At 41.0% G+C, this 15,781-nt stretch overlaps 2 protein-coding genes across 2 annotated transcripts in view; both read left to right on the top strand.

Annotated features, from left to right (window-relative positions):
- Nucleotides 1-3,681, top strand: part of LOC145218852 (cubilin-like) — a 51,047-nt gene extending 47,366 nt beyond the window's left edge. Inside the window, exons 72-79 of the mRNA XM_080086254.1 lie at nucleotides 29-105; nucleotides 176-282; nucleotides 837-980; nucleotides 1,370-1,498; nucleotides 1,779-1,869; nucleotides 2,351-2,446; nucleotides 2,804-2,946; nucleotides 3,357-3,681. Of these exons, the coding sequence (XP_079942380.1) occupies nucleotides 29-105; nucleotides 176-282; nucleotides 837-980; nucleotides 1,370-1,498; nucleotides 1,779-1,869; nucleotides 2,351-2,446; nucleotides 2,804-2,946; nucleotides 3,357-3,426 (857 nt within the window). The 3' untranslated portion in view covers nucleotides 3,427-3,681. The remainder of the gene's footprint in view (nucleotides 1-28; nucleotides 106-175; nucleotides 283-836; nucleotides 981-1,369; nucleotides 1,499-1,778; nucleotides 1,870-2,350; nucleotides 2,447-2,803; nucleotides 2,947-3,356) is intronic.
- Nucleotides 3,682-4,813: 1,132 nt separating this feature from the next.
- Nucleotides 4,814-10,967, top strand: LOC145218853 (phosphatidylcholine transfer protein-like). The gene is made up of 6 exons (XM_080086255.1): nucleotides 4,814-5,083; nucleotides 5,202-5,316; nucleotides 5,423-5,502; nucleotides 5,640-5,707; nucleotides 5,793-5,914; nucleotides 9,479-10,967. Exons 1-6 carry the CDS (start codon nucleotides 4,964-4,966, stop codon nucleotides 9,616-9,618), a joined length of 645 nt encoding a protein of 214 aa, XP_079942381.1. The 5' UTR covers nucleotides 4,814-4,963; the 3' UTR covers nucleotides 9,619-10,967.
- Nucleotides 10,968-15,781: the final 4,814 nt, after the last annotated feature.

Here is a 15,781-nt window from a genome sequence, read left to right as displayed (position 1 = left end):
TAAAGCCATCATTACATTTTATTTTTAGGTGATTATGGCCAAGTACGAAGATACTGCGGATCAGAATTGCCGGAGGACTTTATTAGTCTCGACCAAATTGTTCAGGTATATTCACTCAAAAAACTTAAGTTCTCGTTTCAATGCTTCGATGTTATACCTTATCGTGGGATTTTAGGTCAACCTACGAGCTGACGTTGGTACCACTGGCTCTGGCTTCAAACTGCAATACAAAATTACTGGATGTTCGAGAGATATTATACAACCATATGGCCAGTTGTTCAGGTTAGACTTTAAACTGTAGATATAAATGAGTCTTCATCCCCAGTGTCATTTTGGACGGTTTTAAAGGGTAAAAAGTGATACTTGGCAGTTTACCAAAGTCTGCTGATCATTCTACTATAATAGATATAACTGGAAGGTTTTTAACTATTTAAGTAAGTACTGATGATGCTATTTATAACTGGGCCCAGAATGATTTGAGTGTGGTGAAAGTTTTAGATGTTTTGCACATCATATGTAACTGGATTCTTTTGGATTGGGCATTCTGTTTCAGGCAATTTCTGTATTAGTGAAGAGAATATGACGAGTAAAATTTGAGATGATTTAATTATCTATTTAACATACAACGACAATTTTAGATAACAGCCTGTCCGCTTTTGGCCAATCTTAAATAAATTACATGAAAAATAGGCTTACCATTGTAACACAAGTCTTTCTTTACTATATGCCTGCAACCCCGGTCTGAATTTGATATTAGGAGTCCTGCGGTACTGAACACTTTGCTACACACTTACATTTTACGTGATTAATTCTCTATTAATACCGTCTCTTTTCAGTCCCGGTTGGCCAGATCCTTTAGCTGCACTTCTGGATTGTCAGCTAACCATCAAAGTTCCAGAAGATCAACAGATTCAACTTTTCTTCAACTACTTTGATGTTGAATATGAACCCAATTGCGAATTTGACTACGTTTTAATCCGGTACGAGTGATCTTGTTATAAAAGAAATAAAAAATATCTTCAGCCAAATCGATGATTCAAATAAATTGATACATGATTAAACTGCTTTGATTTAACTGAATGGAAACATGACTCAATGGTGAAAGACGAAAATAAATTTACTTATTTTTCTACAGGTCTATAATACGATGATAGTTATAAAACGCATTCTCATAGCTTTATGTTTTTAATATACTTTTTAATTAATCTCGTAACCGTTATGTAATGTTGTATTGTTCAATCCATCACATTCTAAAGATATTAGTTTCTGTACTCGTATCAACTTGAATGCAAATCAGGCATTCGTGTTCCAACGTGTCCCGCAATGTTTACTAAAGCCATACATAACACATTTTTTTGTATTTGCACAGGAACGGATCATCACCTGACTCTCCGGTAATAAAACGACTCTGCGGTAATTACATACCCGACCCAGTGTTTGTTATGACCAACGAAGTTTTTATTCAGCTTGTAACTGATCCGTACATAGAAGGAAATGGGTATGTGTGCCAAATACAGTTTGAAACCCCCTTCAGTTTCGAACGAACTCTTTTATAACGTCAAAAGCACTGACCATAAGTTAACAATGGGAAAGCAACGAATGTAATGTATTGTCAAATCGTATATGTGTGACTGACATTTTTTAGTATGTTCAAAACCGAACACTGGGTATTAACAATGATGTTTGATTTATGTACTGGGCAGAACTGAATCAGTGTTAAATAATGGGCACAAATCGTATGGATGCTAGTTTTTTGTAAAGTAATGCTTTCCTTATAGGTACGACATCACTTACACTTCTTCAAACAACAGCTGCGGTGGAATTGTGGTTGGTGACCACGGTAGTGTGTATAGCACTTTGTATCCACAGGTATTCATGTGTTTAAAGTTGATATCATTGTTGCCGTGCAGGTTGTTCAAAACTTTTTCGGAATGACCTGTTTAATAGTAATGGGTGAAATGAGAAGTACCTTTTTTTCGTGGTTGCCATTGTTAAAAAAAATTTTTTTTATTGAAAAACAAAGTGTGTTTAACCTTTGATATTAATTCTCCAAAAACATTCAACAACAGTGGACCACGGGTCGCAACTTCATATTGCACCAAATCAGCTTGGCTTTTCTAATAATTTTGCAATGGATTTTGATTGTACTATTATATCACAGCAAATTTAGCACCAGGTTCAACCCGCCCTCTAGCACTGCATTGAAATATTTAGACGGGATATTTTTTTAAGCTAAAGGTCCGAGACGGGCCGCACAGCTTTCAATAATATGCCACATTTGACTCGTGGGTCGCAGGTTGCACAGCCCTGTTTTAAAATATATCGCATTGAAAAGACATGTTTTACTCAGCCTTATCAACCAAACACCGACTGTGGATTTTCAATCCGAACACCCGCTGGACGACCAACCACCATTCATATTACATTTATCGACGTTTACCTTGAGGTGTGTGCTTGTGGTAAAAGTTTAATCGTTTCACCCAGTTCGTACTGTGTGGATTTATGTGATATATTTGTGTTACCTGCTAAACTTTGTTCAAAAGAGTTAAAGTATTTGAATTTTAGTAACCGTTTTACTCACGTATTGTGGAACTAATGAGATTGGTCAGAAAAAAATCAGCTAAATTACGAATTAACTGTAAATCGTAACACGAATATATGCCACCTATACACAGAACAGTTCAATCTTTTAGCGGTTGAACTTGTTTATGGTTGTACACGACGAGCTGAAATAAACTGGATACTCTGATTTTTGGATGCTGGGCTTTAAAATTTGACAATCACTTTGTTTTGCTTTTTCCAGTGCGGCGACAATGGTTGTTACTGCGTTGACGATCTGCTGTACATATATGGTGGTCCTGATATAAACTCGCCCCTTATGAGCGCATACTGTGGTTACGGAACACTAACAGACCTGAAAAGCCCTACGAATGGCGCCTACATCAGGTTTGTACCATAGTCAGCTAAAAAATGGTGGGCTAGTTGGCTAGTAGATCTACTGGTGTACGCAGAAGGACCATTTACCTACACCCTATAGCTAGTATTTCTCAAAAGCAATGATATTTAAACCCTTAAATACTCAAGACACGGACTTAACGAGTAGATCAAATCAAAATAAAATTCCATGTGCACTTCTCACTGATATTGTTATTGTCGCAACTTCTGTGTTATAAAATGTCGACTTTTCATGTTACATGAACAGTTTTGTTTTTGTGTTCTAAAAATGGCTGCCCTTGTTTTGTAAGGTATTCCCTGAAAGCTGCAAATCTTATACTCTTGTTTGGAAAGCAAATGCAATAACATAATAAAGGTCAGGCACATTGCGGGTTTTGATATGTTGCTTTTTTGCTCAACAGGTTGAAAACGACTGACTTTCCACCAGGTTCAAGGAGCAATGCTGGGTTCCGTGTGGATTTTGAGTCTTAAACACAATCATTCTTCATCTTTTTTTCGTTAAAAAAAAGCATCGTGATTTAATTATATGTGATGTTTTAAAACTGTGCTTTTGTAAAAACTGTGTTGGTGTTGGATTAGTCACATCTCCATGATTTTTTTTAATGACTTTTATATATTTATTTGATTTTTCGAACTGTCGTTTTATTCACGTTTGTGCAATATTGTTGTTGTTGGTTATGTGCATGACTTCGAGCCCATTTAATAAAGACACATCAGTTAATTCCAGTCAGGACAAGTGACACACTGAACCTGCCTTCAAAGGTTCCGACGGAAACCGCACGTGATAACAAAAAGCCGAATAATTTCGACCCAATCAATCTGAATATAAAATCTCCTCATCAAGGTAAACAGAATCGTATGTTATATTAAGTAAAAGTCTTTTAGGATACTTCAAAACATATTGTCTGATGTACTACACGAAACGCAAACTGTATCAAAAACAAGGTGTTTTTGTTTTGTACAGAGGTTGACTAATTATTCGTTTAGCTCAACCGAAAGCTTCCACTACCGGTGAGAATCGAGTGCTGGAACCAAGATAACCGTTTATTTCACATCAACCCCGAAACTTATTTTAGCTTGTGGTATGATTCTAACAGTTTTTCGTCTCAAACAAGCTCTTCCCTTCAATTTGTTCTTCATGGTTTAAGATTTTTTTGAGTGTCTAATTTTCGAAATTTTAATCAACAACAAAATTAATTTGTGCTTGTGACAATTAATGCTTCACACAATAGGGATATTCCCCGGTAGGTATTTTTTCTGTTCCAAGCAGCTGATTTCTTTTTTTCTTCGGCTGGATTCATAATTTTGCCATTATCTACCACTCTCCGTTCGCTTCGTTGAGATATGAAAGACCTAATAGTTTTAAAAGATCAGACGCCATCGACTGCCAAAATTTTTCGTTTTCTAATTAAGCAAGTTTCGATTGTGGTTTCGTAGCGTTTAATTTGGTAATGTCTTGCGTTGCGTAGTAATTACCGGAAAACAACTACTCCTCAGAGTTCGATCACATTAAATGTCGCTATGCCACGTTTACACTTCAGCAGTCAGGATTATAACTGCTCAAAACAAAAGCTCTGGTTACTTGTATTGCCTTGTGGTACTTATACTAGTATACAGCAACAGACATTCGATACTCAGTATATCGTGAGCTTAAAGTCAAATGGATTTCTGAAATATTGATAGGGGTTAGTATAGTATCAATAGTGCTTTTACATTTTTTGGCAAACGAACTGGTTGTTGTGCAGCCTTCTTGTTATGAGTATAAAAGTTTGTGTCATGAAAGGCCGTAAATATATGGAGTTTGTTTTGGTGTAAAGTGATTAACTTTTATTGTTTTTTTTTTGGCAAATTTAAGTGGTGTGCGGAACTTATGAGTTTGTCTGATGTTGGCATGTCTGAAACTGATTTTATGATGCCCAGATTACACATACCTGATAAATTTCTGCCTTCGTTTACTTAAATGCCAATAGTGTTTTATTTGTTAGTTATATTGCACTGAGATTAAAGGATGACATTTAAAAATGAACAGTATAAGAATGCTGCCAAAGAATTGGATAATCCTGATTTGGATGGTTGGGAGTTTGTAGTAGAAAGCCATGGCATCAAAATATATCGCTTTTTGAGACAGGTAAGGGTTTACATAAGTTTTACAGTAAAATAATATTTTTAGTTGTTTGTTTCTCATGCCATATAGAAGTTTAGTTTTGTGACAACTCAACAATCATACCTTGCACATATATTGCCAGCCATCCGGTCTCTATGAGTACAAAGTAATCGGCGTAGCAAACATCAAAGCTGAAACATGTGCAGAAGTTTACATGGATATTGCCTATAGGAAAACCTGGGACAGCTATGTTAAAGGTAAAAAAAAATGTCAAGTTACCAACAGAACCATAATTCGTGGTTTTATTGTACAATTTTAATCAGAAAAAATGTGGTAAATCTAATGCATCTTCTATTTCTTAAGAACTGACGTATATCAGCAAGGCCAATCCAACAGTGATCTATTGGGAAGTAGACTATCCCTGGCCTATGTCAAACCGAGATGTATCCTTTTCATCTTTTTAAAATGTGTGTTAATTATCAGCTACAAAATGTTTTTTTTTCTAATTTAAACCTGTCATAATACATTAATTTACAAATAAATGTATGTCAATTACAATCCTTGACTAATAGTTTATCAGTATGTTTTTTTGAGAGAAATGGATGTATGTACAGATGGTGACAAGAAAGTTTGGACTATTCTGGGCCGGTAAGGTTTTTCATTGTTTGTATTTTTTCTTGCGGTGTTTTATCACTGATAAATTTTATGTCAATGTGACTAATTTATTTTTTAGCTCAGCCAAAGCAAATGAACTTTCCCAACGACAGCAAGTGGATGAAAAGAAAGGTGTAATCAGAGTAAGAGACTATGAGCAATCAATGGTTATTAGGGAAAACCAGAATGGGACATCCCAAAGTAAGTTCACTTGGGGTTTTACTATCGTGTTGTTGAAATATACACAAACAATGATGATAGACTAATAGTTGTAGTTACTTGAAAGCCCATTTATTACTGTCTTGTAAAATACATTTTGTAATGCTGTGTTATAAACTGCAAAGGAATGTTCCAAACTGGATTTATTAAGGTCACAAAGCTGTGTGGTAAAACTACATGTGTTTTTAATCACCGTAATTGCTGTTTGCATTGTCCCGCCAAACTTCGGTGTGTATGCGAGCGGATGCAAGTAAATATTTGGATAGCCGCCATCACCACAAACATTCTTATCACAAGAAATCATGTTTTTCATGGTTGCTTGCAGACAAGGTTTGCATATTTTAACCCTTCAATATCCATTACATTAGGGATATATCAAACAGTTTACTGCTTATCCTGTTAACAATCAAGTTTTCATGGGCTAATTTTTTTCTTTGAACATCCTAAGTTCAAACTGATAGCTTTAGGTCAAATTTTGCCCTTTGCTGAATGAATTGTATCTCCCTCAGGCAAAGGGCATACACATTGTTATCTTTGCCTGGTTTAGAAGGCTTGTCATTTTAATCCTATGATTGTTGGCAAGGATAAACATGATGATGAGATACTATTGTTTTCGGAGTGGCATGGTTTTAGAAGTTGTTACCCTGTGGGTTGACCAGAGGTCATATTGCCTTAGGGGACAGAAAGTGAGAATTTAAAAACTGTGTGGTTGTGTAGCATTTTTAGGACTTTGGTGTCTAGTGTTGGTGGCTGTTTTTAGGTTTAATGCTAATGACCTGAACTGGTATGATGATATATAACTTGTTCAGTTGTACAACTCAGTCGTGCTTCCTTCCTTTACGTATACAGCCATGTCATAGTTAACAAAATTCATCAACAACCCACTTATCTGCACATGGAAAGTTTTTGTTCTTCACTAACTAGTGTTTGGTTTTCATACTCTGTGTCCCTTACTCGATTATTTAGTAACAGACATTCCATTCTGGCGACATTTAATAAACGCACCCATGTTAAACATTTGTTTTATTGCCCTTCCCAAGCATCACAACAAAACCCTTATGTATATAGCCGACTCAAAATGAATTTATGTTTGCTTTTACTTGTTGGCTTAGCCTTAGCGCCTTATGAGAAAAATACTTTTGAAGCAACTATGTTTTACACATTATAACGTGGATCTGATAGATAACACTAAGCAAGTCATGCATTTGTCAAAACCTTGTCCATGGAGCATGTCACTTATATATGTTTATTTGGACCATTGTTAATCACATATATTTGACCAATATATGCTGCAAACTTCAAGAAACATGTAAGATTGACAATTAAAGTGGCTGTGAATTTGCATTTTGTCTTGATATATAACCAATTTGAATGTATCATCTCATGATTTTACGCTAGTCATGACTGATAAAGTTTGCCGTAGCACAAGACCTAATCATTTAATACAAACTTTAAAATGTTTTTCAACAATTCTTGGTGTGGCTTTACATTGTAAAGCTTGCTAAACACACTAACCAGAATTCTAGGTGGTTTTGACATAATATATCGGTTCAATTAGGCATTTGATACACAATGTTGTTTTTAATTGAATGTAAACATCTAACATTAAAGCCGGACCAAAATGCATGAAAATTTCATATTGGATATAATTTTATATCACAACAACATTAATAGGGCCTTGTCCATTTAATGCCTTAGATTAGCTTAAAAATCCACGTACATATGCCTACCAATGTAAAGGTTGATCACTTGCTTTATCTAACTTCCGACATGAGTCCTATCAACCTTATCACATCGTAGCGGTTTCCTGTGCTACGCTTGGCAAGTTAGTAATTGCCACTGCTGGGGATCATAGCAACATAAATTCATGTGGTGTTATGATAAGCCAGTCATGGTAGTTGTACGTCATTTGGCTGTGTTGTCAACACGATATTCATTGCGTAACAGAGATTTTGAAGTTTGTTTCATGACCCAAGCAAGTAACATTTATCTAAGCTTTTAATGAATGGTTGTTTACGCCAGTTTTGTTAATAGCAAAACAAATTGTAGTGACCCCAATAAAATCGAATTCCCAATGTTTAAATCGCCACTTTAAAAACATCCCATTGATGTACAGTAAACACCAGATAAAACGTTAAACGAGTAACGAAGAAAAAAGAAAATTGTGGCATTAACTAATTGTGGTTTTAAAATTTTAGCCCTTCAAATCTTTTACATTTCCGTTAAGTTTATCTGTTTGTGGCTGGTGGGTCACCCCTGCTAAGTGCATAACGCACATTGGGTTAGATGAAATGTCAAAACTGTCTCCGGCGTGACATTTACAGTTTAATAATTCACACCATTAAACATCGTTGCAGAGATCATGCTAGTTGTTGCGGCATTTTGTCTTTGGTTAACCTCGGTTGAACCGGATACGCTTAATCTCTAGATCTTTGTATATTTCTGACAAAATTTAGGGTACAAATGATTTAAATTTTTTGGTCCTACCGGGTCCAGATTAATGGAGGTTTACTGTATTCTAATCTAAGTGTTTTAAACAAGCGTAAAAACAAAATACATTGTCAACTGGCACATCAGGCCATCCCCACATTAATTAGTACTCGACAATAATAATAATCAGCTACTGTTAATAGGAAATATATGTCGCATAATTGGTTCATTCACGTTGGAGTGTGAACTTCTTGTAATACCGCCAAACCTTACATAATTAACCTTGCTTGAAGAATTTTAAATACCACAGCACAGTACAGTTTTTGACATCTATTGTGCTTTGGTTCCATGTGACCTAGAAACGAGTGTATTAAGTGTGACTTTCAATGTAAGGAAGTCACTTTAGTCTGTTGGCGTTTTCAAAATGGCATGCAGTGTATCACTGTGTGAAAATGTGACTGTCTATTAAATCCGCATTGGTTTGCCTCTTGGTGTTAACTTGAAACAAACTGGATACTTTTTAACGACCAGGTGCCATGTTTGCCAGTCTAACGACATTGTTTTCCAATCAAGCGCTTACACTTTGCGTGGTAACGTAGTTGCAGCTTGCGTGGAATGTGGCCTTTGTAATAATGGCTTGTAAGGACAAAGCTTTTAAACTACAACTGTGGTTTTTGCCGAGAATAGATTGTAATTTGCTCTTATTCTAAAGGGCTTTCAATCGCTTGTTTTTGTCACAATCGAAAAGGATCTAAAAAACCCTCCGGTTTAATGCAATTTGTAAAACCATCACTTGTAAAGCTGTGTTTTCTGTGCAATCAGGTTCGGTCGGGAACCGAACTTTTCATAAGAAAATTTTGTTACTTTTACTTTGGTGTTAGTTGAGTTGAGGTCAAAAATGCCGTTATAGTACAAAATGTCATTGCCTACCACGTTAGCGGCCAATATAGTTGGATATCGGGCCGATTAAATAAAAAATAGTTTTAGGTTTGCGATGATAAGTTTTTTTGTTTTTCAATTTGATTTCCATTCGCTAATCGCGTTACGATTTAACGTTTGTGTGTATTAAATGCAAATCATTGAAATATCATAACATTTCCCTGTGTACTCCCACAGTATTTATGCACTACTACGACGATCCGCGCGGTATGATACCAACTATGGTTGTAAACTGGGCTGCAAAGACTGGAGTCCCTGGATTTCTCACCACCCTGGAAGAGGCATGCAAGATTTACGATAAAACACGAAACAAATAGAACCATACAGCCTTGATATATCAGCTATTCATGGGTCTGCCTATCACGGTGCAATACAGACTGGTTCTGTGTTCGCCCCGTTTATCACCATATGGCACTTTTCTGGCCATTGGCACTTCCTTTCTTTGTGTTTTTACTATATGCCACTTTGTGATAAAACTTGATTGAAGCTTTCACATTGTGGTAAATGCTTGCGCTATCCCATTGTGAACTATAAAAAGGCGCTAGTTTTACTTCTGTACAAACGTATATAGCCTATATCATGTACAGTTTACCCCGTTCTTTATTCGTATATGCACTAAACGTAGGAATTTTTGAGCACTTCTCGGATGATTTTAAATGTAAACAAAACGTCTATCCTGCAAACTGAATATCAGCAATAACAAAGGGTTGAATTTTATTGCTATAATTTATGTTTCTCTATAACGTACTGAAGATATAAAACTTTGCAGTCACAGCGTCAACAATATTTTCTGCATATCGGTTTGCTCGAGTTGCAAGATTTGGCACAAAGCGACGTCTATGCATTTCGTGGCTGTTTTGCGTGAATTTGTTTTCCGTTTTTGGGATTGCGCGCACTTTGAATTTCGCCTTTTTAATGCGTGGAGTTTTATGCCTTGCTTTGACGTGCGTTTGCCGATAATGCCACGTGCATTAGGTTTGTGACTTTTGTTACATTGAGAGGTTTATAAACGAACATACTAATGCTGTTATACTGTGTACGGCGTTTTAAAGTCAATAAGATCTCGTTGTTATTTATGCTAACTCGCTCTCTGTAATTAGCATACAAGTAAAATAATATAATTAAGTTATCTTGCGCCCGTTTGTCTGCATGGATTTGGTATCAGATCCAGACAGCACTGTACTTCTATCCTTGCAAACGTGCCCAAATGACTTTAGACGTTAACTTGACTTTTTTGGCAGTATGCACAAACTAATCCTCACTATTGTATTCCAAACGAAATGTATACAAACCAAATCCTGTACTTTGTTCTTCGCATAGGTTTTAGGCCAAAACTATTGCATTATAGTTTAGCAACGATATTGAGATTTTTACATCAAGAGCTCTATCACGTTGATCTCAGGACTGCCGAACAGAAAAAAGCCGCTGTCTTAATTTACAATTATGTGTTAATCGGCGCTGTATTATGAAAAAGCGACGGTTTTTGCAAACTTTTTTGTTACTGCAGACACTGTCACAAATATTTAGCGATTCATTCGTTCGTTTGTTGGCGCCGTTAAAGTCGTTTGCCTTGTTTTTCCGCTTTTGTGGGTTCTCGCACTTCTGCATTTAGATTTGTGCGCACGACAAATAACGTACACATAATACATTGATACACCAAAAACTACTTCGTCTCTGCTTAAAAGGTCGGAGAAGTTGCTTGTTGAGTTTACGCCCAGCCAACAGATATTTAATTTGTGTAAAATTAACTAGATTGAAAGAAGATTTCTTATGCAGCAGGCCAATGCCGAAAAAGACATACGGTGTCAAACAGTGCCACTTAGAGGTAAGAAGCAAGTCAATGTATAGCCGCTTGGAAAAAAATTAAGAGAGGTATTTTTATGTCCAATGGTGTTATATCATTTTTGAAGAAACAATACAACACCGAGATGTAGAAAGAACGCTCAACAACAAAAATCACGAATTGGCATACGCGACATCATTTATAAGCAATATACGACATAAAGAATGGAGTCACAAACAAAAGGTTTCTTTGCCTGTTTAATTTCTGCAGAAGTATGTAGTTGCAGTTAAGTGTTGAGGTGGTTTGCCTAGTCACTAAATGGTGACATAACATAGCTTACCAAAGTGGTATACACAGCATGCTACTGCTCTTATTGAAATCATATTTAACTTTCTGTTTGTTGGAAATAAGGTAACTGTGAACTAAGCATACAACCTTAACCGCATGAAACAAAAACCACTTTTAACCTTGAAACCAACAAACCATAAATTGCAACTTTGGATGATGTCAGCATAGATTGGATACCTAATAGAAAGGACAATATAGTCGTCTTAAACACACGCAACCAGTCAAAATCGTTTCTTTACAAAATCGCAGTCTGTAATGAAACAAAAAACATTGGCTCAGTCTCGTGAGATGCTTGATAGCAGCAATAAATACAGCGAGTTGAATGATAGAAATTGCCGAATCTTCCGATTACCGCGGATTTTTGGCTGTACGGCAAACCACAAACACAAAAAAACAGCTAGTGAAGAGTGGTCAGAGTTCCGCGTCGAAATTCATGCTTCCATCAATGTTCTCCCGCTCAACCAGAGCCTAGACACCGAGGAGTGCGCCTACTCGGTGGCTGGTGGCGACTTGTGCTCTTGTGCCAAGTCGTCTTAACCGATGACGAACGGACCAATGCCCGCTAGAAGGTCGTGCGGGGACGATGTCTAGTTGTGGTGCGGGAGCGGAAACGCTCGCCAGCGCTGTTGCGACATGCTGTCGCTATGTTACCACCAACTAATGACACGACGCTGGAAGTTTCGTTTCCATGGATTTGCTCACGTGAGAAAACGTTTTCTGTACGACCAATTGCAGCACACCCCCACGAACCACAAACAGAAGTTTGTTTGGAGAATTGAAAAGGGACAATTTTTCCTTTTCAGTAAGCTTTGGGAGATGAAGTTTCGCTGCAACGAGCTAGAGGCGTCACTGCCTAGCGGGTGCTTTGCACTTTGCTTTGCTGTGTCGTGGTAGCTTTCGTTGCGCAAGTACGATCGCCTCCTATAAAGCTACGGACCAGCTCCGCTCCCATTGGACAGGAGAGGGTGCAGTGCTGGGGCTTCGTGCTCCAGCATTGCTCCCCTCTCTTGCTCAAGAAGCCGCCTAGCGGGATGCTTTTGCTCCCGCGATGGCTGGCTTCTTTGGGCGGGCTTGGTTCTCGCGCATGTGCTGTAAGGAATCCCCACGCCCACGCGGGTTCGGAGCAACGCCAACACCTCGACTTGCTGCACGAGAGGAGCGGTGCCGAGCACAAGGCCCAGCACCGAACCTCTCGAGCAAGCCGAGAGAGGCCGGCGCTGCAAAATGAAGCCAACTCAACTCGTCCCAGTTGCTGCCCAAACAGAATGCCGTCGCTGCTCGGAAAACCGGCTGTAAGGCCGATTCCCGAGCTCTGACGTCACCTGTGACGGAGCTGGGGGCGAGCCGACGTCCCTGTTGCCGAAACAACCAGAACGAGCTTCACTCAAGCCCTAAAACTTGGTCTATTTCAATAGATGTTCAAATTTTCTGTTTGTGGTTTTCTTTTCGGTGGACTCATTTTCATGCATTTACGTCATCGCAATGTTGACACGGTTGAATAGTTCGTAGTCACGTGATCAACTACACGTTGTGGCACGGAATGCAGCGAGTGGTTGCTTGGGCGCGGAAATCCGCCAAACCGAAGCGCGCACTGTGTCAGCAGGTCGCTCGTTGCTGGACTGCTGGACGGACCTTAGTCGCGCGAATCGACCCGCTCCGTCGCTCGTCCTGCTTGCCACAACGCGTTTCTGGAGCAGGCGGCGTGCCAGGGACCAGGGAGTCGATGTTTTTGCCACGCCAGACTCCATTTTCCAGTGTTTGTGGTGACCCACAAACAGAAAATGTCGTGCAAGCAGGCGGTCGCCGACGTTCGATCGAGGTTTCCACCGGTGTTCTCCCGCTCAACCAGAGCCTAGACACCGAGGAGTGCGCCTGCTCGTTGGACGTGGCTGGTGGCGACTTGTGCTCTTGTGCCAAGTCGGCTTAACCGATGTTGCCGGAAAACGAACGGACCAATGCCCGCTAGAAGGTCGTGCGGGGACGATGTCTAGTTGTGGTGCGGGAGCGGAAACGCTCGCCAGCGCTGTTGCGACATGCTGTCGCTATGTTACCACCACCTGATGCCACGACGCTGGAAGTTTCGTTTCCATGGATTTGCTCACGTGAGAAAACGTTTTCTGTACGACCAATTGCAGCACACCCCCACGAACCACAAACAGAAGTTTGTTTGGAGAATTGAAAAGGGACAATTTTTCCTTTTCAGTAAGCTTTGGGAGATGAAGTCTCGCTGCAACGAGCTAGAGGCGTCACTGCCTAGCGGGTGCTTTGCACTTTGCTTTGCTGTGTCGTGGTAGCTTTCGTTGCGCAAGTACGATCGCCTCCTATAAAGCTACGGACCAGCTCCGCTCCCCTTGGACAGGAGAGGGTGCAGTGCTGGGGCTTCGTGCTCCAGCATTGCTCCCCTCTCTTGCTCAAGAAGCCGCCTAGCGGGATGCTTTTGCTCCCGCGATGGCTGGCTTCTTTGGGCGGGCTTGGTTAAAAAGAACCTTTGTGCTCTTTTTCCATTTGTCTCCTTAATCAATACACCCACCCCACATTCCGAATTTTTTTTCGGATCGTCGCCGGCCGCCTCGCCGCCGCAGCAGCAGTAGCAGCGCAGCAAGCAAGTGGACACAAAAAAACGGTCTCGCGCATACGCTGTAAGGAATCCCCACGCCCACGCGGGTTCGGAGCAACGCCAACACCTCGACTTGCTGCACGAGAGGAGGAGCGGTGCCGAGCACAAGGCCCAGCACCGACCCTCTCGAGCAAGCCGAGAGGCACCACCTCGACTTGCTGCAAGCGAGGAGCGGTGCCGAGCACAAGGCCCAGCACCGAACCTCTCGAGCAAGCCGAGAGAGGCCGGCGCTGCAAACAGAAGCCAACTCAACTCGTCCCAGTTGCTGCCCAAACAGAATGCCGTCGCTGCTCGGAAAACCGGCTGTAAGGCCGATTCCCGAGCTGTGACGTCACCTGTGACGGAGCTGGGGGCGAGCCGACGTCCCAGTTGCCGAAACAACCAGAACGAGCTTCACTCAAGCCCTAAAACTTGGCCTATTTCAATAGATGTTCAAATTTTCTGTTTGTGGTTTTCTTTTCGGTGGACTCATTTTCGTGCATTTACGTCATCGCAATGTTGACACGGTTGAATAGTTCGTAGTCACGTGATCAACTACACGTTGTGGCACGGAATGCAGCGAGTGGTTGCTTGGGCGCGGAAATCCGCCAAACCGAAGCGCGCACTGTGTCAGCAGGTCGCTCGTTGCTGGACTGCTGGACGGACCTTAGTCGCGCGAATCGACCCGCTCCGTCGCTCGTCCTGCTTGCCACAACGCGTTTCTGGAGCAGGCTGCGTGCCAGGGACCAGGGAGTCGATGTCTTTGCCACGCCAGACTCCATTTTCCAGTGTTTGTGGTGACCCACAAACAGAAAATGTCGTGCAAGCAGGCGGTCGCCGACGTTCGATCGAGGTTTCCACCGGTGTTCTCCCGCTCAACCAGAGCCTAGACACCGAGGAGTGCGCCTGCTCGTTGGACGTGGCTGGTGGCGACTTGTGCTCTTGTGCCAAGTCGGCTTAACCGATGTTGCCGGAAAACGAACGGACCAATGCCCGCTAGAAGGTCGTGCGGGGACGATGTCTAGTTGTGGTGCGGGAGCGGAAACGCTCGCCAGCGCTGTTGCGACATGCTGTCGCTATGTTACCACCACCTGATGCCACGACGCTGGAAGTTTCGTTTCCATGGATTTGCTCACGTGAGAAAACGTTTTCTGTACGACCAATTGCAGCACACCCCCACGAACCACAAACAGAAGTTTGTTTGGAGAATTGAAAAGGGACAATTTTTCCTTTTCAGTAAGCTTTGGGAGATGAAGTCTCGCTGCAACGAGCTAGAGGCGGCGTCACTGCCTAGCGGGTGCTTTGCACTTTGCTTTGCTGTGTCGTGGTAGCTTTCGTTGCGCAAGTACGATCGCCTCCTATAAAGCTACGGACCAGCTCCGCTCCCCTTGGACAGGAGAGGGTGCAGTGCTGGGGCTTCGTGCTCCAGCATTGCTCCCCTCTCTTGCTCAAGAAGCCGCCTAGCGGGATGCTTTTGCTCCCGCGATGGCTGGCTTCTTTGGGCGGGCTTGGTTAAAAAGAACCTTTGTGCTCTTTTTCCATTTGTCTCCTTAATCATCATTCATCACTTCATCAAAAAATACCCCACATTCCGAATTTTTTTTCGGATCGTCGCCGGCCGCCTCGCCGCCGCAGCAGCAGTAGCAGCGCAGCAGCAAGTGGACACAAAAAAACGGTCTCGCGCATACGCTGTAAGGAATCCCCACGCCCACGCGGGTTCGGAGCAACGCCAACACCTCGACTTGCTGCACGA

This window comes from Phallusia mammillata, chromosome 3, assembly GCF_965637545.1.
Source record: "Phallusia mammillata chromosome 3, kaPhaMamm4.hap1.1, whole genome shotgun sequence".
Classification (NCBI taxonomy): Eukaryota; Metazoa; Chordata; class Ascidiacea; order Phlebobranchia; family Ascidiidae; genus Phallusia; species Phallusia mammillata.
Note: the sequence above shows the minus strand (reverse complement) of the source record. Positions and strands in the feature narration are given on the sequence as shown.